This window comes from Stegostoma tigrinum, chromosome 11, assembly GCF_030684315.1.
Source record: "Stegostoma tigrinum isolate sSteTig4 chromosome 11, sSteTig4.hap1, whole genome shotgun sequence".
Classification (NCBI taxonomy): domain Eukaryota; kingdom Metazoa; phylum Chordata; class Chondrichthyes; order Orectolobiformes; family Stegostomatidae; genus Stegostoma; species Stegostoma tigrinum.
Window position 1 is genome coordinate 67,652,728 of NC_081364.1, and position 25,993 is coordinate 67,678,720.

The following is a 25,993-nucleotide window of genomic DNA, read 5'->3' on the forward strand; positions in this document are numbered from 1 at the left end:
GTCCCAACTCCCTAACTACTAACTGACTGAGCTCCATTGAAAATCCATATGTAACATGTGCTTTGCTCTGACACGCAACAATTCTCAGTCATTTCCATTTATCTGGAGGACCCCAGCCATTTTCCCTTGCAGTGGGCAGTGTCTGTATAAAGGTAGTTTCATATATGCCCCACTTTGCCGCTAGCCCAGTGCTCAAATATTCTCCACTTGCGTTTTATTTTTACCTGAACGTTTATCAGGTGAAATTCAATCGAGGTGCAGGGATTTTCATTTTAACCATATTTTTCAGTTTGGAGCAGTGTGTAATGTCCCAATGAACCAAACACTCCTGCTGAATATTATACAATTAGACTTGATCTTTTAAAAACTTTTCTCAGGCATGTGTGATTCACAGATTCATTTTTATCTGATTAAATAGCCCTTTGGTAATCCAAATATCCCCATTTGAAGGCCAACATTCAGTTGTGACTGTGGTTGCTAGCAATCAGAGTTCAGAATGTCACTCTGACGAGCTGTTTGCCAACAGCACAGTGTGAAGTTTAACTTGCCTTCTAAACAATTTGCAGGCACGGGATTTCAGACCCTCGCTTTAAAAATAAATTGCGACTTGGTTTTGGAACAAAAATGACTTGGTTATAACTTTAGGCGTCACTTGATGAAGTTCATATGTCTCAAGCAGCTCTATAATTCCGCAACCGTCCCCCCAACCCCACCCCCACCACTGTCCCAGGAGAATGGACACCATTTGCCAGTGGTTTTCCTCAGAGCTGATAGTGTCCTGATGATGCACTGTGAGCTGTAAATTATGGACTTTTTATGGTGCCAGTGTTGCTGCAACAGCAGACAGCTGTGGGGTTACTTTGAGTCATGTTGAGCAAGCAGAAGGACTGTAGGCTCTGACATACAGAACAGATTGAGCAGTACTGTCAGGCTCCAAAATGTCAATGTTAGCACACAGAGTTCGCAACACATTATCTGATTCACTCTGTACTTATTCAGTCCCCATTTCCAACAATGTCCCCACCACTATTCCCAGACTCCATCCCAATCTCCAATCCCAGTCTCCATTGTAATCTCCAATCCCATCCCAGTCTCCAATCCCAATCTCGGTCTCCAATTCCAATTTCCAAACCCAGGCCTCCAATCCCAGTCTCTAATCTCAATTGCGGACCCCATCTCCATCTCCAATCCCAATCTCCATTTCAGTCTTTAATCCCAATCCTGGTGACCATCCCAATCTCCATAACCAGGCCCCCAATCCAAGTCCCCAAACCCAATTCCAGTCTCCATGCCAATCTCCAATATCAATCTCCAACCTCAGTCTCCAGTCTCCAATCCCCAGTCTCCAATCCCCAGCGTCCAATCTCCATCCCAACCTCAAAGTGTGTGTACCCTGTGATCAGGTCCTCTCCCCTCTGCTGGCTTTGTAAGACAAGGTTCCTGTGTGTCTGGGCTGTGTTGACAGGATCAGTGACAGTGACTTACGCTGTTTTGGGGTAAACCTGTCCTGTTTTCTCACAATTGTAGATGGTTACATTTCCCCACATGATCGGTTGATTCAACACCTCAATCGCGACCGTCAACAGAGCATGATCTGAGTATGAGATAACTGCTGTTAGTTAGGGACTTTGTGATGTACGTAGTAAATAAAACAGCCAATGTCAACCAAGTTTTCTGTAAGCTCAATATTACATGAAATAGCAGGGGTCTCTGTGGACTGCAAAATGCATTGTAAATTGCCTGTAATGTCCTGTTGAGATTAACATTGGGAGGTCAGGATGTGTATTGAGAAATGGTTTCTTGTTTATGTCACCTTTAGGTGCCATGTGACTGGAGACTGCCATGATAATGGGCAGCTAGAAAGGAAAAGACAAACAGAAAGCTCACTGTTGTGCAGTTGGGTCAGGAGCTATGTGTTGGTGGATGTTGGTGGTGTAAGAGCACACTTAAGAGTTTGAGGGAACAAGCAAATGGCACAGTGAAAGTTGGCCTATCTTTGACCAGATCCACTGGAGCTGAAGCAGTTCAATGAGAACACAGCAGAGGTGGTGTTACGGGGTGTTATCCAGTTAGAAAGAGCTAATGACAGAAACAGTGAGGAATTATGGACTGAACAAGACCCACGCTATTATTCCAGCATTTCTAGAACATTTAAAGGGCGTGATCCGGAAATAGCCAGTACCCAGTGACCTGAAACATGTGAATTATCCAGTGCCCGGCGAAGTGAACCGTGTGAATTAGCCAGTGCCCAGTGAAGTGAACCCTGTGAATTAACCAGTGCCCGGTGAAACGAACCATGTGAATTAGCCAGTGGCCAGTGACGTACCCAGTGAAGTGAACCCTGTGAATTAGCCAGTGTCCAGTGAAATGAACCATGTGAATTAGCCAGTGCCCAGTGAAATGAACTGTGTGAATTAGCCAGTGCCCAGTGAAATGAACTGTGTGAATTAGTCAGTGCCCAGTGAAATGAACCATGTGAATTAGTCAGTGCCCAGTGAAATGAACCGTGAGAATTAGCCAGTGCCAGTGAAATGAACCGTGTGAATTAGCCAGTGCCCAGTGAAATGAACCATGTGAATTAGAGCTGTAAGGAGTGGGGAAAACGCTCAGTGAAAGGGATTGAAGAGGAGCAGCATGACCCCTTAAGAGGTCTGTGCCAACCCATCACGGGGGAAGGGCAGTGACCTCCTGGCACATCCTGAGAGAACAGGCCTGGAACAGAAATCATCTGGGTGGGAGCTCACAGCATAAATATAAGTGCCACCAGCCTCGCGTTAAACTTCAGTTAGAAGAGTCTTTTCATGGTGTGTGCACGGACAATAACACGCTTCCACACTAGCCCCACACTCACTGCTCAGTAAGACAACAGGTTCCATCTCTCTCTCTCTCTCTCTCTCTCTCTCTCTCAACAGCTCACAAGACTCTGTACCTTTGTCCACCAGGAATGTGGAGTATTTATCCTTCTTTAGGAAAGGGCAGTGAACTAATTGGGATTGACTGGAGTTATTTTCATAGACAGTGACTGGGGTCTTCTCCTCATCCCCATAAACACAATAGACGTCTCTTCCGATCAGCTGGGGCACATTCCCATGGATGGTGATTCCAATGTTCTGGAGGGGTCAAATCAACAGCCTTGTTAGCATTGCAGCAACAATAACAATAAACTGTCGTCATATTGCACCTTCCAAAGGGTTAAACATCCCCAAGGTTGTTCACATGAGCACCAATCTGATGTTCACACTCAAGTCACATAAAGGGGAATAATTAATCCGTATAAGGTCTGTTTTTGTTTTAATCCGCAAAGTTGATCATTTCATCACCAGACCACACACTCTGGCTTCCTCACCCAGACTGGTATCACTATTTGATTTCCAGGTCATCCAGTAGCTCTGGCAAGAGGTGAACTCATTTGTTTGGAACATTATTCCAGGACTCTGGATTACCGTGTCAGTAACATAACCACGAAAGATCATCTTCACCATCGGACAGGATAATTACTGACCATCTTCACCATCAGTCAGGATTATTGCTAACCATTTTCACTATTGGTCAGGATGGTTACTGTGTGCGTCCACTATCAGCCAGGATGATCGATCGTCATGTTCACGATTTGTCAGGATGCATCAGTCAGGAGATAAAGAGGACATGTAACAAAGGCAATCATCGGTGACTTTAGTCTTTGTGTAGATTGAGTAGTCAGATTGTCAGGAGAAGCCAGACAGAAAAATTCACAGAGAATATTCAGGAATGTGAGACCTGGCTGCTTTGGAATTGGTGATGGTAATGAGGCAGGTTTAATAAATGATGCCATTGTAAAAGACCCCTTAGGAAACAGTGATCATAACATGGTAGAATTTAGCACTTAGTGGAGAGGGAAGAACTTGGTTTGGAAGCAATCATGAAAAAGTTTAAGTAAGGGTAATTTCAAGGAATGCGAGCAAAGTTGGCTGGAATGGTGTGGACAAACTGGAGAAAGTGTTCAGCAGAAAAGGCCGTTGAAGAACAGTGACATACATTTAAGAAAATCACTCTGAACTCACAGAGAAGACATATGAGGATGTGAGGAAGAAGGATTCTAGGAAAGAAATAAAGAAGGAAAGAAGAAAGCCACCCATGGTTAACAAGTGAGGTTAACGATAGCATCAAATCAAATGAAAAATGAGTGGCAGCGACTAGTAGTAAAACAGATGATTGAGCAAGTTATAAAAACCAACAAAAGCTAGCCAAAAAAACAAAGTCAAAACAAAGAAATTTTCAAGGCAGACTTGCAAGTAATATCAAGACAGACAGCAAAAGCCTATTTAAAAAAATTTAAAAAAAGGAGAGAAGCCAAAGCTAACATAGGCCCCTTGGAGAATGAGGCTGTAGAAATCTTAATGGGGAACAGAGGAACTGGATAAATATTTTGCATCAATCTTCACTGGACAAGACACTAACAGCATTCCAAAAACCCAAGGGGCAAAAGGAGGAGCAAAAATAATTACACTTACTATCACTAAAGAAAAAGTACCGGGGAACTGAGGGGGCTAAAGACAGCAACGTCCCCCAGGATTGACAGGATGTATCCGAGGACATTAAAGGAAGTCACTACAAAGATGGTGAATGGACTGATGGTAATCCAGAGTTTCTTTAGATTCTGGAAAAGTTCTAAAGTATTGGAAAACCGCCAATGTAATACCTTTATTTAAAATGAGAAAGAGACAATAAAAACAAGTTAACTAGAGGCCAGCCAGCTTAATGCGTGTAATTGGGAAAATGTTTGAGTCTATTATAAAGGATGTAATAACAGACCATTTAGGAATTTATAATCTTACTGAACAGAGTCAGCATGGTTTCTTGAAGGGGAAATCATGTCTGACAGGTTTACTGCGCTGATCAGAGATGAGGCTACAATTATTTACAATACATATTAATGACTTGGATGACAAAAGGCAATGTTCTATTGCCAAATTTGCAGATGACTCAAAGGAAGGTGGAAAGGCAACTGTGAAAACGATACAGAGTCTGCAAAAGGATAGAGACAGATTAGGCAAGTGGGCAAAAACATGGCAGATGGAATATAAATGTGGGAAAATATGAAGTTATGCACACTGGCAGGAATAGAGAAGCCAAATATTATTTGAATAGAGAAAGACTGCAGAACGCTATAGTACAGAGTCACCATCAATGAATCACAAAACATTAGTACCCCAAGTTCAAAGGGTAATAGAGAAGGCGAATGGAATGTTGCTCTTTATTTAAAAGAGAATGCAATATAAAAGTAGGGAGGTTTTGCAAAAACAATACAAGGCACCGCTCAGACCATAGCTGCAATACTGTGAATAGCTTTGGGCCCCTTATCCAAGGAAACACACACTGACACTATTGAGACAGTCCCAGAGAAGATGCAATGGGTTGATACTGGGTATGGACAGACTGTCTCATGACGAAAGATTGAGTGGAAAAGGCCTAAACTCATTGCAATTTAAAAGAAAGAGAGATGACCTCATTGAAATATACAAGGTTCTTAGGGAAATTGACCGGGCCAATGTGGTGACACTGTTTCCCCTTGTGGGAGAGTCAAGGATGGGGTGGTAGGGGGCATGATCTCAGAATAAAATGTCACCCATTTAAGGCAGAAATGAGGAATTTCTTCTCTCAGTGAATGGTGAATCTGCAGAAATCTTGGCCACAGAAGACTGTCGGGGCTGTTAAAAAGATGTTTAAGACTGATACAGGCAGACTTTTAATCAGAAATGGAACCAAGAGTTATGGACAACAGTCAGGGAAGCGGAGACAAGGATTATTATATCAGCCATGATCTCATTGATTGATGGCACAGTCATGATGGGCTGAATGGCCTACAACTGCTCCCATCACACACTTGTCATGTACCTCACCATGTTCTCTACTGGCCAGGACTATTGCCGAATATATTTAAGCATTAGTCAGAATTACAAGAGACCATCCCAATGACAGGCCTTTGAGATTTGATGTCAATATGGACCGTGGATAATAGCTGCAGCTGTTGGGTGAGCTGTCGGCATGGTTACCTGCTGGGCCGCACTCGCGGCATCGATCTCTGACGGTACAATATTCATGCTGGGGCACTGCTGCACGCCGGAGCTCAGGCTGGTCCAGAACAATGGCTCGGTGGAATTGACACAGTCCTGCTGCAGGGAACACCTACCAGAGAAATAGAGGTCCCAACTGAAGGAGAATGTACAGGAGAATCCAACACTGTGTAACTCACACAAAGCATTCTCACACTAGGAAACCTGCTGCTGAGGTGGGTGTCCGTGTTTGTGTTGTATTTCGAGCGCTGATTAAGCCAGTTCACATTTTACTATCTTGGTCTCCAAAGTTGGGTTAGGTATCAGGGAGCCCACTGGATTCCCAGCCTATTCCCAGCTGCCTCTGAGTTATATTTTAAGGACCAGAAAATTATCTGAAGAAAGGCCTAGGCCCGAAAAGTCATCATTCCTGATCCTCTGATGCTGCTTGGCCTGCTGTGTTCATCCAGCTCCACACCTTGTTATCTCAGATTCTCCAGCATCAGCAGTTCCTACAATCTCTGAAACTTCTTTCAATGAGAAATTTCTTTCCTCATCAGTCCTCATTGCTCCCCTGTACATCCTCACTGCTGCCTTATTCCTCCTCACTGCTCCCCTATACCTCCTCATAGTCCCCTATTCCTACTTACTGCTCCTCTATTCCTCCTCACTGCTCCCCGAACCTCCTCACTGCTCCCCTATCCCTCCTCACTGCTCCCCATATCTCCTCAATGCTCTCTTATTCATCCTCACTGTCCCCCATACCTCCTCACTGCTCCCTTACTCCTCCTCACTGCTCCCCATTCCTCCTCACTGCTGTCTTATTAATCCTCACTGCTCCACTATACCTCCTCACTGCTCCCCTATTCCTCCTCACTGCTCCCCATACCTCCTCACTGCTCTCTTATTCATCCTCACTGCTCCCTATTCCTCCACACGGATCCCTATTCGTCCTCACTGCTCACCAATTCTTCCTCACTGCTGCCCTATACCTCCTCACTGCTCCCTTATTCCTCCCCACTGCTCCCCTATTCTGCCTCACTGCTCCCTTATTCCTCCACACTGCTCCCTTATTCCTTGTCACTGCTCTCCTATACCTTCTCACTGATCCCTATTCCTCCACACAGATCCCTTATTCGTCCTCACTGCTCCCAAATTCCTCCTCACTGCTTCCCTATTCCTTCTCACTGCTCCCCATAGCTCCTCACTGCTCCCCATATCTCCTCAATGCTCTCTTATTCATCCTCACTGCTCCCCCTGTACCTCTTCACTGCTCCCTTACTCCTCCTCACTGCTCCTCTATTCCTCCTCACTGCTCCAGTATACCTCCTCATGGTCCCCTATTACTCCTCACTGCTCCCCTATTCCTCCTCATGGTCCCTTATTCCTCCTCACTCTTCCCCTATTCCTCCTCATGGTCCCTTATTCCTCCTCACTCTTCCCCTATTCCTCCTCACTGCTCCCCTATTCCTCTTCATGGTCCCCTATCCCTCCTCACTGCTCCCTTATTCCTCCTCACTGCCCCCCATACCTCCTCACTCCTCCCCTATTCCTCCTCACTCCTCCCCTGTATCTCCTTATTGCACCCCATTCCTCCTGACTACCCCCCTATTCCTCCTCACTACTCCCCATTCCTCTTCACTACTCCCCTATACCTCCTCACTGCTCCCCTATTTCTATTCCTCCACACTGCTCCCTTATTCCTCCACACTGCTCCCTTATTCCTCCACACTGCTCCCTTATTCCTCCTCACTGTTCCCCTTTCCCTCCTCACTGTTCCCCTTTCCCTCCTCACTGCTCCGCTATTCCTCCTCACTGCTCCGCTATTCCTCCTCACTGCTCCGCTATTCCTCCTCACTCCTCCACTGCACCTCCTCACTGCTCCCCTTTACCTCCTCACTGCTCCCCTATTCCTCCTCGCTGCTCCACCATTCCTCCTCACTGCTCCTTATTGTTACTCACTATTCTTAATTTTATTTCCTTCCTGATACCCCTGTTATTTGAAACAGATATTGTTTCCAGTCAATTTGGGCAGCTATCCACACAAAGGCCACTGTGGTCTCATCCAACAAAATGTGCTCCAGGAACCCTCTTTTCCAGATTTTCTTCAAATTGTTCAACAACTTCCAACTTTTTTTAAAAAAGCTAGCTCATAACTCTAATAATTCATTCAGGAAGCTCAACACCATCCAGGCCAAAGCAGCCCGCTTGATTGGTACTCTATCCACAAGCATCCACTCCCTCTATCACTAACGCTCAGTAGCAGCAGTGTGTACTATCTACAAGATGGTCTACAGAAATTCACCAAAGATTCTCAGACAGCATCCTCTAAATCCATGACTACTTCCATCTGGAAGGACAAGGGTGGCAGATAGATGGGAACATCACCCCCTGCTCGACCCCTCCAAGTCACTCACCATCCTCAGTTGGAAATATATTGCCAATCCTGCCCTGTCACTGGATCATCCCAGAATTCCTTCCCTAAAGGCATTGCAGGCCCACCCATTGCTCATGGACTACAGTACATCACCGCCTTCTCAAGGGGTGACTAGCGATGGGCACTAAATGCTGGCCCGCACAGCGACACCCACGTCCCATGAGTGGACAAACAAAACACTCAATCATCCTCCTTCTGCATCAACATGATAGGAGGGTTTCATGTGTTAAGTGATGAGGCTTGCATTCTGTCAGGTTTATTAGGCTAGGTTGTACTGGATTATTAAATAATTGGGTGCCTGGATAGATGGAAATGGTTGCCATTGGGCAGAATATCCAGCACTGGGAAATGGGGGTGGGAGGTTGTGGATGTGCATCGTGTTAAAAATGCAGCCAGGCCAATTGGGATGCCAACAGCAAGCATTTCCTGACATAAAGCCTTGTTGTAATCGTCAACTTTTCCACTTCCACTCAGCCCGGTAATCTGTGGATATTGAACATTCCCAAACTGGGGTTGATGCTTGAGGAAGGGTGGGTGGGGTTGCGGGATCAGGACGATGCCAGGTCACTGCAGCTGAACAACTGACCCGCCGTCACCTTCAAAACTTGAGAGGGTAAAGTGCCAACCATCCACAGTGGGCATCCTGACCAGCTCTGTACCTGCTCTCCAGGGTACACCATCCACAGTGGGCATCGTCTGCTGCGAGGCACTCCTGGCAGGTCCGGTACTGGCCACATGTGGCAACCTTCACCCGACTAACCTGTAGAAAGCAACGGAGCAAAAGTGAGGGGTGGGCTGGGTAATGACCACTGTCGGGGTGGGTGGGGTGCAGAGGCCATGGAGAGAGAAGAGGAGGGCAGAAATAGCCATTGACCAGGCAGAGTGACCAATGGGAACCCACACAGTGGCAGGATCCCCTAATGATGCAACAAGGTAGAGTGAAGTCACGATTGGTTGGTTAGACGTGCAAAGGAGGCCAGTTCTGGTGTAGATCTGCTTGTTGATGTTGACCGAGTGTGATCCCAGCAGGGATCTGACCATGGTGAACAAGAGACAGAAACCTCCATCAGACTTCTGAGTGAGGGAGCTGGAGGAGAGGCCAAGGTGGGTTACTCACTGTGGAGATCGGAGAGTTGAGAACAATACACAGGGCAAGGGCAGCAAGGGTCAGTCTGAGATAAGCATTTGGTAAAAACCGAGTCAACATAAACACAGCAAACTCAACGGGTGTCCCAGCGGACACTGAGAGTGAGTTACACACAGGACTCTAATTGGGGGTTTTAGGGGTGTATGTATATACACACATGTACCACGGAGTGTGTTACAGACTGGAATCAAATCGAGAAGTTCAGGGGGCTCATATATATAGAATAACAGATACCTGGGAGGGAGTTACAGAGTAGAATCTAATCAAGGGGTTCAGGGAGTTTACATATAGAATCCTGGTCACAGGGAGCACTGTTGGGGGCTGTGGGTGTGTGTCCTGGTCACAGGGAGCACTGGGTGGGGGTTGTGGTGGTTGGGGGCTGTGGGTGTCCCGGTCACACTTCCTGCTGGATTGAGCTGTCTGGATTGAGTGAGATGTGTTTGTAGTTAAGGCTGTCACTGTACACTCACCTGGTATGTAGTCATGACGTAGAGGTAGCTCTGATCCGCGGGGTCAAAGTGCATGATGTGATGCACAGCCTCGCCTGGTGCCACATGCAGCACTTCTCTCTTCCCGATTGACTGGTCACTGCACAGACTGAGCTGGAAGGACAGACTGTAATGGTGAGTACATGCAGCGAGAGACCTAAGGGCCTGCAGCTTTATGCAACTTCCCCCCGGGGCAGGTTCCTGGCCTGTCTCCAGGACTGAGCCAACTCTGATCAGAAATTACACCCAGTGGGATTGACCAGGACCATCCCCACCTCCTACTCCACAACCTTCTTTTCCTCCACTTCCTCCCTCCTCCTCTTCCTCCACGGACTCATCCTCCATCACCTTCTCCTCCATTCCCTCCACCACCATCCCAACCGTGTATGTGCGTGTGTGTGTGTGTGCGCGCATGCATGTTGTCACATTAAAGGTGCTAGCTTAATACAAGTTGTTATTGGAGGAAGTGCAAGGTCCCTCTTGTCTCTGGGCGCTGGAGAACAACTCCAATGGCAGCAATGGAAGCCAGCACTCCCACAGCTTCCTGAACACAAAGCCTTGGAAGAATCTGCTCTGCAAAAGGGAGAGAGCACTGCTCGCAGCTGACAGTGGAGTGGTGTTGGAGAGGACCAGAGAGAGAGGTGGGGGGGAGTGGGGAAGCAAGGGGTGGACAGGAAACAGCAACATGTGTGACTTGGGCTGCAGACTTTACAAAGCATCACAGAATACGTATCACCAAGGGAAGAGCGGTTCCATGCTCTGGGAAAGGATGGATCCATCCAGCAAAAAGCATCGAGTCCCAGTGACAACATGGGGAGGCGAGTAGCAGGAAATGTGTTCGGATTGCAAAAAGAGGAGTCCCAGATGACGAGAGGATGGGACATAGGAAAGACTGTGGGTATTGGACTAGAGAGCCCTGTGAACAGTACAGTTTATTGTGTAACTTCAATCACACTGAGTCCTGCACTGATAACCACTTCCAGCCTGTAAAAGCAGCAATGGCAGCAGGGACTGAGAGCGTCAACCTGTGCCTGACGCAGTTTAATTTGGTTCTGGTGAGATGATGCAGATTGACTGATGGAAACTGTTGCAGCCTGGCCTTGGGCTTAACGACAGGGTAAATGTGTTTTCAAACAGAGAAGCCTCGGCTGCAGGTACACAGTTCCTTGAAAGTGGTGTTGTAGGTAGACAGGCGTTCGGCACACTTGTCTTCATCAACTAGTGCATTGGGTACAGGAGCTAGGGTGTCATGTTGTTGCTGTATAAGACATTGGTAAGGCCACATTTGGAGTACTGTGTACAATTCTGGCTGTCCTCCGCTAGGAAGGATTTATTAAACTGGAAAGAGTGTAAAACAAAAATTACCAAGACTAGACAGTTTGAGTTATAAGGAGAGGCTTGGATTTTATCTCTCTGGCGTGTGGGAGGCTGAGGGGTGACCTTATAGAGGCTTATAAACTCATCAGGGGCATAAATAAGGTGACTTGGCAAAGGTCATAGAAACATAGAATCCCTACAGTGAGAAACCAGCCATTTGGCCCAGCAAACCCACACAGACACTCTGAAGAACATCCCACCCAGAACCATCCCCCTACCCTATCCCTGTAGCCCTGCATTACATTGCTGATGCATTAACCTAGACATCTGTGGGCACTATGGGTAATTTCCTATGGCCAATCCAGCTAATCTGCTCATCTATGGACTGTGGGAGGAAACCAGAGCACCCGGTCACCACAGACAGAGAGAATGTGCAAACTTCACACGGGCAGTCGCCCGAGGGCAGATTCGAACCTGGGTCCCTGGTGCTGTGAGGCAGCAGTGCTAACCATGGGCCCATGGAGAGCACTGAATGTGCCACCCAGAGAAAGACAGAGAGAGATAGAGTGAGAGAGAGAGAGAGAGAGACAGCGCTTTGAGGCATTGTCCAGCTCGTGATGCACCTTCAGAAGTTGTCCGCTGACCGTGCCCAGGAACACCACAGTGTGGTTATTCACACTGGACACTGCCACCGAGGTAAGGCCCCTGTCTGCATAGATGGGCTGGGCTGTCAGAGGCTTTGTTATGGACAACGGATGCTGGAGGTGAGCGGCTCCACAGTCCAACTGTTCATTCTGCAGCTGTCAATACAAACAGATCCACAGTTAGTTCACACACACACTCTGAGGTGCACCCGTTCCCAGCCCCTCTCCACTCTCCGCCCCTCTCTCCCAGCCCCTCTCCCCAATCCCCTGGCCCCTCTCCACCCTCCCACTCCCCCAGCCATTATCCCACTGCCCCTCACTCTAAGCCTCTCTCTCCCAATGCCTTTCCCCCAGCCCCTCTCCCCAGGTCCTTCTCCCACCTCCCCTCTCCTCTCCTCTCCCCCAGCCCCTCTCCCCTCTCCTCAATTCACCGGCCCCTCTCCACCCTCCCCACTCCCATAGCCCTTCTCCCCCGCTCCTCTCCTTGAGCCTCTCTACCCCAGCTCCTTATCCCTCTCCTTCCTCTCCCCAGGATCCTCACCTCAGACATCTCTCCCCTTTCCCTTTCTCCCTGAGCCCCTCTCCCTTACCCTCAGCCTCTCTCCTCCAGCACCTCTTCCCTCTCCCTGAGCTCTTCTCTCCAAACCCCCATCCCATCTCCTCTCCCTAAGCCCCCAGCCAATCTCTCCCGTCCTCCCTCCCCTCCCTCACCTAGACCCCAGCCTCCTTCTTTCCCAGCTATCCCCCCCCCTTGCCGAGAGCCCGTCTCCCCAGACTTCTCTCCCCTCAGCCTATGAAAATCTTTTGCATTCCCACTGATGTTCGCTGCTAGTTACTTTTCATACCTGACCTTGAGCTCACACATTGCCTTCCTCTCAGAGCCTCCTACATTCAACTGCCTCCCATTTGCATCATTACCCTAACCCTTCCTTTCTGCTTCACTTCACTCACTATCCCTCTCACCATCCAGATTATTCTGGCTTTGTGTGACTTCTCTTTTCCCCGGTTGGAGGGGTATTAATGACTGAGCCTGAACCCACCTTCTCCTTCAAAGGGCAGCCATCTTTTCCACCTTCCTTTTTATCTCGCTCTGCTTTCAAATAATATTCTTTCCCTTCAGCTGATCCAATGAAATTGTCAACAGCAGTTTGACTGAGAACCACTGACGATTCCATCATCCAAGAGTCAGCTTTCTTCAGCTGTGGTATAGGCCTAAGGGTCTTGGGCGCAGTCTGGAACTCACTGGTTACTGCGTGGTTACTGAGTTTATGTTGTGGTACTTAATGGATAACCAGAATCTCCTGGAGCCTCTCTCCTTTGGGGAATTACACAGCATTTCCCACAGCTTTTCCTTTTTCATTGCTGGTTTGTTTTCTGTGAGGTGACTGTCTCACTGACGGCTGGGGGAGGATGCTGTTTCACAGTGGGGGGTAAGCAGTGTGGTTGAGGCCTGCAGGTCCAACGATCCAATTAAAAACTCCCAGATTTGATCCCTGCTAAATCAAGCTTGCTGGAACACCACTGGCATCAAAAAAAAGGATGAAAAGCTTCCCGATCAGCACACAAGTCGAGAAATCAGCAAGGTTAAAATAGCCCGGGACGTGCAATTGAGAACAGAAAGAACTGGAAACACCCAGCAGGCCGAGCAGCAGAAGAATTGAGGTGACAGGATTCTGGGAAATGAGTACTGATTGGACTGCCTGTGTCATCTGCAAGCTGGCATGGGAAACAATAAGATGCAAAAACCCACCCAATGTCCCTTTTGCAGATGTACCTGTCATGACAGTATCGATAAGAGTGGCCACTGCACAGTCCTCGTGGAGGCAAAGTCCCACCTTCACACTGAGAATATCCTCCATCATGTTGTATGGCACTATCACCGTGCTAATGGGGCAGACTTCGCAAAGATCTGGCAACTCAAGACTGGGCATCCATGAGGCGCTGTGGGCCATCAGCAGCAGAATTGTACACCAGCACAATCTACAACCTCATGACCTGCATATCCCCCACTCAACCATTACCATCAAGCCAGAGGATCAACCCTCGTTCAATGGAGAGTGCAGGAGGGCATGCCAAGAGTGGCACCAGGGATACATGAAGCTGAGGTGTCAACCTGGTCACCAAACAGGACTAGTTGCATGCCAAACTGGCGATAAAAGAAAAGAAAATCTGTGAGAAATACTGTCTAATTCCCAAAGGAGAGAGGCCCCAGGAGATTCTGGTTATCCATAAAGTACCACAACATAAACTCAGTAACCAGTGAGTTTCAGAAAGTGATAGGCAGAGCTAAGTGATCCCACAACCAACGGATCAGATCTAAGCTTTGCAGTCCTGTCCCATCCAGTCGTGAATGGTGGTGGACAATTAAACAATTCACTGGAAGAGGAGGCTCCACAAATGTCCCCATCCTCAATGACGGAAGAGCCCAGCACATCAGTGTAAAGATAGGGCTGAAGCATTCACAGCAGGGTTCAGTCAGAAGTGTATAGTGGAAAACAACATTCTGCTGAATCCCACAGTCAACATCCTGGGGATTACCGTTGACCAGAAACGAACTACATTCGCCACATTAACGCAATGGCTATAAGAGCAGGTCAGAGACTGGGGAATCTACAGTAAATAATTCACCTCCTGACTCCCCAAAGCCTGTCCACCATCTACAACGCACAAGTCAGGAGTGTGATGGAATACTCCCTACTTGCCCTGGATGGGTGCAGCCTCAACAACACTTAAGAAGCTTGACACCATCCAGGGCAAAGCAGCCTGCCTGATTGGCACTACATCCACAAACATCCACTCCCTCCAGCATCAACACTCTGAGGCAGCAGTGTGTACTTTCTACAAGACGCACTGCAGAAAGTCACCAAAGATCCTCAGTCAGCACCTTCTAAGCCTACAATCACTTCCAACTAGAAGGACAGGGCAGCAGATACATGGGAACATCACCACCTTGCACATTCCCCTCCGAGCCACTTACCATCCTGACTTGGAAATATATCATTGTTCCTTCACTGTGCCTGGGTCAAAATCCTGGAATTCCCTCCCTAAGGGCATTGTGGGCCACTCTACAGCACATGGACTGCAGCGGCTCAAGAAGGCAGCTCATCACCACATTCTCAAGGAGCAACTAGGGATGGGCAAAAAATGCTGACCTAATCAGCGACACCCATGTTCTGTAAATAAATAGAAAGAGCAGTGTTTACAGAGGGGATGAGACAGTAAAGTGTGAGGAGCTGGGGTTAAAGATTTAACAAAGTGTTGAACAGAGGACAAATGAGTATACATTTAGTGATTTTGTGACTGATGGTGAAAGCAGCACTGGTTGTGTTGAGCAGGAAGTGTAGTACAACAGGGAGGGAACAGAGTGTGGGTGATGGATCTGTCATTGTGATATCCTGAACTTTCATCCTCTGCACAGCCACAATTAACAAGAGGAAGACAAGGTTGGGAATGGACAGGAAACAGAAGCCGGAAATGGACGGGTTGGTAAGAGTCAACAAAGACTTAGTAATATATTATGGTCCATAAATAATCCCAGGACATGGACAGGATGGGATTAGATACAAGGGTAAAGCTCCTTTGACATGGTCCCCATCGAATACCCACAGGACAAGGACGGCATAAGGTTAAATACACAATAAAGCTCCCTCTACATTGTCCCCCATTAAACTCACCCAGGATATGGACAGCACGGGGTTAGATACAGGATAAAGCTCTTTCTACACTGTCCCCATCAAACACTCCCAAGACATGGAGAGCACAGGGTTTGCTAAGAGTAAAGCTCCCTCTACACTGTCCCCATCATATACACCCAGGACAGGGGCAGCATGGGGTTAGATACAGTGTAAGGCTTCCTCTACCCTTTTAAACTGAAAGCAAACTGAAAATAAAGGTCCCTCCACACAGCCTCCATCAAAATAAACACTCCCAGGAAACGGACAGCACAGAGTTTGCTAAGAGTAAAGCTCCCTGTACACTGTCTCCATCATATAAGCCCAGGACAGGTACAGAATGCAGTTAGAAACAGGGTAAACCCCCTCTACTCATTTACTTGAAAGTAAACAGAAAGCAAAGCTCTCTCGACCCCTTTTTAGAGTCATATAGCATGAAACAGGCCCTTTGGCCCAACTCATCCACACCAAACAGGTTTCCGAAACTGGACTGGTCCCAGTTGCCTGCACTTGTTCCATTTCCCTCAAAACCTTTTTTATCCATGTACCTGTCCAAATGTCTTTAAATGTTGCAATTGTACCTGCCTCTAACACTTTCTCTGGCAGCTTGTTCCACACACATACCACCCTCTGCATGAAAAAGTTGCCCCATAGGTCCCTTTTAATTCTTTCTCCTCTCACTTTACACCTATACCCTCTAGTTTTGGACTCTCCCACCCTTGGAAAAAGACCTTGGCAATACACCGTACCTATGCCCCTCATGAGTTTATAAACCTCTACAAGGTCAGCTCCCTACGCTCCAGAGAAAACGTCTCAGCCTATCCAGCCTCTCCCTACAACTCAAACTTTCCAGTCTCGGTAACATCCTCGTAAATGTTTATACATCCTTTCCAGTTTAATAACATCCTTCCTCGAGCAGGGTGACCAAAATTGTACACATGATTTCAAATATGGCCTTGCCAATGTCCTGGACAGCTGTAACATGATGCCTAACACCTGTACTCAATACTCTGACTGATGAAGAAAGGCATGGAAAACTCCTTCCTCACCATCCTGTCCATCTGTGACTCCACTTTCAAGGAACTACGTACCTGCACCCCTAGATCTCTCTAACCGATATCACTCCCCAGGATGCTAAGAGGCTGCGGGGTGACTTGGACAGATGGGCTGAGTGGGCAAATGCCATGTAATGGGAATAAAAGTGAGGTTATCCACTTTGGTCACAAAAACAGGAAGGCAGATTATTATCTGAATGGTGGCAGTTCAGGAAAAGGTGAGGTGCAATGAGACCAGGGTGTCATGGAGGAACAGTTACTGAAGGTTGGTGTATTGGTGCAGCAGGCACTGAGAAAAGCTAATAGCAGCTGGCCCTCAGACCAAGAGGATTTGAGTTCGGAGTAAGGATATTTTACTGCAGTTATACTGGGCCTTGGTGAGGGCACACCTTGAGCATTGTGTGCAGTTTTAGTCTGTTAGACTGAGGAAGGACATTCTTGCTGTTGAGGGAGCCCAGCAAAGGTTCACCAGAATGATTCCCGGGATGGCAGGATTGATATATGACGAAAGACTGGATCAACTGGACCTGTATTTGCTGGAATTTAGAAGAATGGGGGGGGGGGGAATCTCATAGAAACATATAAAAACTTGATGGGACTGGACAGGCTAGATGTGGGAAGAATGTTCCCAATGTTGGGGAAGTTCAGAACTAGGGGTCACTGTTTAAGAATAAGGGGTAAGCCATTTAGGACTGAGATGAGGAGGAAATTATTCACTCTGGGAGTTGTGAACCTGTGGAATTCTCTCCTACAGGAAGGTAATGGGATTAGACATATTCAAGAGGGGGCTGGGCATGACCCTTGCGGCTAAAGGGATCAAGGGGTATGGGGAGAGGGCAGGAATGGGAAACTGAAATAGCATGATAAGTCATGATCGTATCAAATGGTGGTGCAGGCTCGAAGGGCTGAATGGCCTACTCCTGTGGCTATTTTCAATGTTTCTATTAACCATGTCAGTCCTGCCCTGTTTTGTCTGACCAGAATGCAACACCTCACATTTACCTAACTTCAACTCCATCTGCTATTCCTTGGCCCAACGGCCCAGTTGATCAAGATCCTGTTGTACTCTTAGATAACCTTCTTCACTGTCCACTATACCATCTGAAATTTTACCAAACAAATTGCTTTTATAAATGACAAGCAACAGTGGATCCAGCACCAACCCTTGTAGCACATCGCTGGTCACTGGCCTCCAGTCTGAACAACGACTTCTACCATTAAGTCAATTTTGTATCCAGTTGGCTAGCTATCCCTGGATCCCATGTGCTCTAACCTTACCAGTCAGCTGACCATGCAGAATCTTGCTAAAGTCCATGTAAACAACATGTACCACTCTGTCTTCATCTATCTTCCTGGCACCTCTTCAAAAAACTTAATCAAATTTCTAAGACACAATTTCCCACACACAAATCCATGCTGGCTATCCCTAATCTATCTTTGCCTTTCCAAACGCATGTAGATCCTGTCCCCCAGAATCCCCTCCAACAGCTTGATGTCAGGCTCACCAGTGTATACTTCCCTGGCTTTTCCTTGTCACCTATCTTAAATAAAGACACAACATCAGCCACCCTCCAGACTTCATTCGCCTCACCCATGGCTTTAGATGATTCAAGTAACTCTGCTAGGGGCTCCATGACTTCTTCCCTAGCTCCCCACAATATCCTGGGATACACATGATCACATCCCGGGCATTTACCTATCTTTATGTGGTTTAAGATCTTTAGCGCCTCCTTTTCTGTAATGTGAACTCTTTACAAGACACCATCATTTATTTCCCCAAGTTCCCGAGCTTCCCTATCTTTCTACCTGGTAAATACTGACAAGAAATATTCGTTTAGGATCCCACCCATCTGCTGAAGCTGCACACATAGACAGCCTTGTTGATATTTAATGGACCCTATTCTCTCCCTGGTTAGTCTTTTGAATTTAAAATACTTGTAGAATCTCTGTGGATTCCCATTTACTTCACATGCAAAAGCTATCTCATGTTGAGTGATAATGGGAACTGCAGATGCTGGAGAATCCAAGATAATGAAATGTGAGGCTGAATGAACACAGCAGGCCAAGCAGCATCTCAGGAGCACAAAAGCTGACGTTTCGGGGCTAGACACTTCATCCCGAAACGTCAGCTTTTGTGCTCCTGAGATGCTGCTGGGCCTGCTGTGTTCATCCAGCCTCACATTTCATTATCTCAGCTATCTCATGTTCCCTGTTTGCCCTCCTGATTTCCTTGTTAAATGTACTTCTACACCCCCTACAATCCTCAAGGGATTCAATTGATCCTAGCGACCTTTACCTGATGTATGTGTCCTACATTTTCTTGAACAGAGCCTCAATATCTCTCGTCTTCCACTGTTCCCTACTCCTGCCAGCCTTGCCTTTCACACTAACAGGAGCACATTGTCACTAAACTGTTAATATCTCCTTTTGAAAGCCTCCAATTTGCCAGACGTCCCTCTACCTACAGACAGACTTCCCCAATTAAGTTTTAGAAGTTTTTGTCTCATACCATCAAAATTGACCTGGCCCCAAGTTCAAATTTTAACTTGTGGACCAGACCTAGCCTTTTCCACCACTATTTTAAAACTAATAGAATTACGGTCACTGGTCCCATAGTGCTCCCTCACTGACACCTCAATTAGTTGCCCTGTCTTATTTCCCAAGAGGAGGTCATGTTTTGCCATTTTCTTTAGTACAGCCATCTATGTTTTTCATGAGGAAGTCTTCCTGAGCACACTTAACTAAATCCTCAACGTCCAAGCCCTTAGCACTGTGATAGTCCCAGTTTAAGTTGGAAAAGATAAGATCCTCTACTGTTACAACTATTATTTTGTCCCATCAAACACTCCCAGGACAGGGACAACACCGGGTTAGACACAGAGTAAAGCTTCCTCTACATTGTCCCGATCAAATACTCCCAGGACAGGGGCAGCACGGGGTTAGATGCAGAGTAAAGCTCCTTCTACATCGTCTCCATCAAACACTCCCAGGACAGGGACCATGGGAAAAAGACAGCATTGAAGGCAATCATTTGCCAATGAGACTTTGTGACCGTTTCACAGATCCCTTCTGTTAGTTTTCTAATGCTGTTCTTTTCAAATGATTCAGTGATTTTATTTTTGTTTGAACAATTTATCCAATTTGATGTTAAAAGTTGCTGCCAAATTTGTGTTGCCAGCCCCACCCCCATCAGTGATTAGATTCCACATCCTAACCGATCTCTGGGAAAACACACTTTATCCTCATGTTCCATCAGGCTCCTTTATCAGTCCATGTGTCCAGGAGTTACAACATTTCTCATTACTCCGATATCCCTTTACTGAAAGAAATGGAACGCACAACAACAGTCCTGTATTAATCCCAGTCAATACCCATTCCTCACTCTCTCCCCATAGTCCTGTATCAATCCCCAAACTAATCCCACTGCCCCGTACTCTCCCTATAGCCCCGTATCAATCCCCAAACTAATCCTACTGCCTCCCTCTCTCCCTATAGCCCCGTATCAATCCCCAAACTAATCTCATTACCCTGCACTCTCTCCACAGCCCTGTATCAATCCCCAAACTAATCCCATTGCCCTGTATCAATCCCCAAACTAATCTCACTACCCTGCACTCTCCCTATAGCCCTGTATCAATCCCCAAGCTAATCCAGTGCCCCGCGCTCTCCCCCATAGCCCTGTATCAATTTCCAAACTAATCCCACTGCACTGCACTCTCCCCATTGCCGTGTATCAATCCAAAACCAATTGTCCCATCTCCCCAATATCTCTCTCTACGTTTCTGTATCTCCCTCTGTTTGAAGACTGTACAATGAGTGAATGCTCGTGAGTCATGCTTCTGGGAGATGCGTGCATTACTCATACCCACAAGGTTTCACAAAGTTGAAGTGCATTCTTGCACAACTTCAGATGTTTGTGCTTTTCAATGGGAAATAGTATTTGCCTGGACACTGTCACAGTGAGTGCAGCATTTAGATTCACTTCATCTTCTGCACTGCCCCCAGCCCAAACACCCATTCCCTTCGACACACCCCTCCTCCCTTCCTTCAAGCCCCACTTCTCCACAGCTTCCCTGCTGCCCCTCTCCCTCCATTGCTCCACTCCTGGTCTACCCTCGTTACCCCACATTAAAGCCCAACTCTAGGCCTGGTCCTCTCCTCTTTCCTTCCTCCTCCTATTCCTTTGCCTTTTCCTTCTGCCTCCTTTCCCTCAGTCCCTCTGCCCCTCGCCCCCTTAACTTAAAACACACTGCTCACCCCTCCACACGCCCATCTGTCCCCTTGCCTTCCGGGCCCCGCTCACCGTGATGTTGCGGCGAACACAGGCTGGTCCGCTCCCCTGGATCACACTGTCCAGCACTGTCACCTCCTGGCTGTGATCCTCCTCGAAGCACTTTCTCCTGGCCCCGCGGATCCGCTGCTCGATGTCCGGGAAGCTGAACAGGCAGAGGGCTGTGTCCCCCCTCCCGGATTCGGGCCTCTCAAACAGGCCATACAGGTTCTGGGCAGGCCCGGCCCACACCGACACCAGGCGGCTGTAAAGCCTAAGGCCCGAACTGCACTGCAGGCCCAGCTGGATGTACGACTCAGTCAGTTTGCGGCTTTCGGTACCTCTAGGGCCCTGGGCCCCGGCGCAGATGCGGGCCAGCAGGCTACGGGGGCGCCCGCCCTTGCTGCCCGAATTGGCGTCATTGTTGAGGGCAAGGTAGGTGTAGGCCCCATGGCCAAAGGCCCTGACAAAACTCAGCCGGTTCCTGGCCTTAGCCTCGAACTTGATCTTAAAGACATTGTCTTCAGATGGGTTGATGTCATAGGTGAAGAGGCGTGAGAGACGGCCCGTATCCAGGGCACGGATGGCGATCTCAGGTGTGTTCTCAAACCTCAGGTCCTCGCGGCTGTTGTTGGTCGGGAAGTAGCGGGTGCCCAGGCCCGTGTAGGTGGTGGCCACCAGTAATCGACTCCCAGGGTCTGACCCCGTCCCTGGGCCTCGGAGCACCAGTCCCACAGTGGAGGCCTCAGGGTGGTTGGCGGCCACGTACAGCATGCTGGGGAAGACCAGGTCCGTGCCAGCTGCCGGTGGGAACTGCACCGCTAAGCAACTGATGTTAGCCAGGGCCCGGAGCTGGCAGAAGCCCTGGTGAACGGATCCACAGACCACCAGCAGGCCCTGGGCATGGTCAGCCTCCAGCAGCTTGTTGTAGTTGTCTGTCCATCTGCGGGGGTGCTCGCAGTTGTTCTGAGGCAGCTGTGAGGCATGGCACAAAGCGCTGTCCTTCACAGGCCCCGTCTTCACCCAGGCCTCCAGCATCAGGCCTGGACCCAGCTGGTACACTGCATTGACAGCCCCCACGTACACCTGGGGCTGGGGGTCCAGGCCCTGGCCTTGCTGTGGACCCCCCACCACTAGCAGGTTGTTGGTGGGTGTAGTGCTCCGAAAGGTATCCTCCAGCTTCATGGCCAGCACAGCAGGGAGGATCCCAACAAGGAACCCGAGACTGATCCCAACCAGGCCCATCACTCCCAGTCCGCACCCCGGGACACCCCTCACTCCCCGTCTGCGCCCCCGGGACACCCCTCACTCCCCGTCCGCACCCCTGGGACACCCCTCACTCCCTGTCTGCAACCCCAGGACACCCCTCACTCCCCGTCCACACCCCGAGACACGCCTCACTCCCTAATGCCTCAAGACACTTCTCAATCTCTCCTCCAGAGACACTTTCTCACTCCCCACTCTCCGGTCACTTGCTCCAATTCCTCTCTCAAACCCTGACCCTCCAGAGACACTCTTCACTCACTGTGATCCTTCCTCACAACCTCCCCACTCCCCGCAGTCCCTCCTCACACTTTCCCTCAGCCTCTTCTCCCGCCACCCACCCCAGCCCCTGCTCACACTTTCACTATCTCCTGCATTCCCCACCTACTGCTGTTTATGTCACCCTACCTCTGACCCTGTCTCCTCCAACCCCTGTTTCTCCCTGCCCCTCTCTGCCTGATTCTGTCCCCTTCCTGTTGTTATCTCTCTCTCCCTCCCTCCCTCTTTTCTTGTATTGCCCGTGAGATCCCTCGTTCTCTGTGTCCCTCTCTTGATGTCACCCTGCTCCACGTCCCTTGATTCCTGTTTGTCCCTTTGTGTCCCTCTCTCCCTCTTACTGTGCCCCTCTCACTCTGTATCTCTCACTACCTGTATTTTTCTTTCTCCCTCTCTCACTGTCTGTGTACCTCTTACACCGTCTCTCTCTCTCTCACGTACTCCCTGCCTCTGTCTCTCCCTTTTGTCCCTCTTTCTGTCTCCGTGTGCGCCTTTCTCCACCTCTCTCTTTCTGTGTGTCTCTCTCTTTCTGTGTCCCTCTCACTCCCTGTCTATCTCTCTCTTTCTGTGTCCCTCTCACTCCCTGTCTATCTCTCTCTCCCTGGCACCCTCTCTCTATGCTCTCCCTATGCCTGGATCTCTCCAAATGATCCTGTATCTCTGCTCTTTATCTCTGCTCTTCTCTTTCCCTCTATCACTGTCTGGATCCCCCTCTGGCCCTTCCCTCTCTCTATCTGTCACTCTGTCTCCCTCTGTGCCTTCCTGCCTTTCTGTATTCCATTCTCGTCTCTGTCTCTCTGCCTCTCAGTCCCCTTCCCTACTCCACTCTGGCTCTGTCCCCAGATATCAGGAACTCAGTCACAAGCTCCCTGTCCCCAGCTCTCCCACCTGTCTGCTCGGTCTCTCCCCGTCCGGCTGGAATGGCTTTCTCTCTCTCTCTGCTGGGCTGAGTTTAGCGGATGGTTTTCCTCTGCAGGGATCACAGGAAGACTCCTGTTTCCTGCTCAGCCGCCCGGTCTGTGACGCGAACCAGTCCGACTGAGGGGACACCGAGCCTGGGTCCGGGGAGAGGGGAGGAGAGAGACAGAGAGTGAGTGAGTGAGAGAGAGAGACAGCATTAGAGAGCGAGGCGTGGGGGATACAGTGAGACGGGGATTGAGTGAGAGATTGGGGGGGGGAGGGAGATAGCAATAGAAAGGTGGGGGGATAAAGAAAGAGGTAGAGAAGGTGGGGTATAGAAGCAGGCGTTTAGAGAGAGGGAGAGGCGGTGACAGAGAGCGGGATAGAGAGAGACAGAGAGAGAGAGACAGTGGAGATAGAAGAGAAAGAGGGAGAGAGAGTAGGGATAGAGAGAGAGTAGAGATAGGGAGAGAGTAGGAATGGAGAGTGGAGACGGGCATAGAAGTGGGGTGGGGAGAAGAATGGATAGAGATAGGAATATTATAGAAAGAGAGAGAGACTGAAATAGGGAGATTTAGGAACCGTCCCTGGATATAACCCCGGTCCCAGATTTCCGCTGCAAAACCTGCTCATTCCTTACTGCAGACCCGGTCCCCGCCGGTATAATCCCGGTCCCCGCCGGATAGCGATTATTTCATGGCACTATAACTCCGGTCCTTCTTAGTACCATCAGCCAGCATTGTTCCAGTCCGGCGCTGTCCCCGGTGATACAGTCCCTGAATCAGTCACCATGACCCGGGGTCCACACAAGTAAAATACTGGACCTTGTCCGGGTAGATCCGGTCCCAGTCAGTAAAGCTGCTGTCGGCATCACTTCGGTCTGTGTCAGTATAGCTCCTGTCCGTGTACCTGTCAGAATAGCCCCGTCCTTGTTAGTATAGCTCCTGTCTGTATCCTGAAACCACCAGAACCTGTCAGTTAAGCCCCTGCTGGGATACCTCAATTCTCTGCTGGGATAAGTCTGTTCTCTGTTGGTAAAGCTCAGCTCCTTGCTGGTAACATTCAGCACCCTGCTGGGAAAACCCTGCTCCCTGCAGGGATAACTCTGCTCCCTGCTGGTAAATCTCTGCTCTTTGCTGGTACAACTCTGCCTTCTGCTGGTATAACTCAGCTCCCTGCTGGTGTAACCGTATTCTTTGCCCGGGAGAACTCTGCTCCGTCTCATAACACACCACTTCCTCTCAGTATAACTGTGGTCCTTATTGGTAGAACCCCACCCATGTCAGTACAACTTTGGTATGTATTAGTATAATGTCGGACCCTGTTGGTGCAGCTCTTGACCTTGCTGGTATATTTCTGGTCCCTGCTGGAAAAAGCAATCCTTGTCAGTATAACTCCTATCCCTGAGGTATTAACACTGATCAGTGCCCATAAAACCACATTAGGATCAATAGTTGACTACTCAGCCCATTGAGTCTACTCCATTATTCAATGAGATCATGGCTGATCTGATAATCCTTCACTTCATTTCCCTACCTTTCCTCCGGTAACCCATGATTCCCTTCCTGATTAAAAATGTCTATCCCAGCCTTGAATATAATTAATGTTTTCTTGAAGGGGTTGGAGATTACACCCTCTGGTCCTATACTTTCCCACAAGGGGAAACAACCTTTCTTCACTTACACTATCAAGACCCCTAAGAATTTTATACATTTTAATAAAGTCATCTCTCATTCCCCTATATTCCAATCTCTGCTCATAAGGCAATCCCTCAATTCCAGGAACCATTCTGGTGAACCTTCTCTGAACTGCCACCAATGAAGTGAAACCTCTCCTAACTAAAGGGACCAGAACTGCTCGAGTAGCCCAGATGTGGTCTCACCAGCACCTTGTACAGTTGTAATAAGACTTCCCTACTCTTATACCCCAACGCACTTGAAATAAGGGTTTATATTCCATTTGCCTTCCTGATTAGCTGCTGCACCTATGTGTGATGTTTTTGTGCTCCATGAATAAGTACACCCAACTCCCTCTGTGTTGCATATTTCTGTTTTTTTCTCCATTTAAATATATTCAGCTCTTCTGTTCTTCCTTCCAAAATGAACAACTTCACATTTTTCCACATTATACACCATTTGCCAAACTTTTGTCCACTTACTCAACCTATCAATATCTCTCTGTAAACAGCTTGCATCCTTCTCACAACTTGTCTTTCCAGCTATTTTGGCGCCATCTGCAAATTTAGCATTCACTTCCTTCCTCCACATCATTCATACAAGTTGTAAATAGTTGCAGTCCCATCCCTGATCTCTGCAGAACTCAACTGGTTACAGGCCACTAACCTATAAAAGAGACCCTCAGTGTTTCTTACACATTAGTCAATTCCCTATCTATGCCAATATCTCACCTCCAACACCATAATCTCTTATCTTATGTCTTAACCTTCGATGAGGTATCTTGCTAAATATTTTCTGGAAATCCAAATACAACACA

At 48.3% G+C, this 25,993-nt stretch overlaps 1 protein-coding gene across 2 annotated transcripts in view; it reads right to left on the minus strand.

Moving 5' to 3' along the window:
• Positions 1 to 22,341, minus strand: part of plxnd1 (plexin D1) — an 87,110-nt gene extending 64,769 nt beyond the window's left edge. For both annotated transcript variants that reach the window (XM_048547824.2, XM_048547823.2), the window contains exons 1-7: positions 21,095 to 22,341; positions 12,045 to 12,221; positions 10,087 to 10,218; positions 9,129 to 9,229; positions 6,033 to 6,165; positions 2,930 to 3,110; positions 1,486 to 1,594 (exon numbers count right to left, since the gene is read on the minus strand). In XM_048547824.2, the coding sequence (XP_048403781.2) occupies positions 1,486 to 1,594; positions 2,930 to 3,110; positions 6,033 to 6,165; positions 9,129 to 9,229; positions 10,087 to 10,218; positions 12,045 to 12,221; positions 21,095 to 22,306 (2,045 nt within the window). In that variant the 5' untranslated portion in view covers positions 22,307 to 22,341. The remainder of the gene's footprint in view (positions 1 to 1,485; positions 1,595 to 2,929; positions 3,111 to 6,032; positions 6,166 to 9,128; positions 9,230 to 10,086; positions 10,219 to 12,044; positions 12,222 to 21,094) is intronic.
• Between the last annotated feature and the right edge of the window lie 3,652 nt (positions 22,342 to 25,993).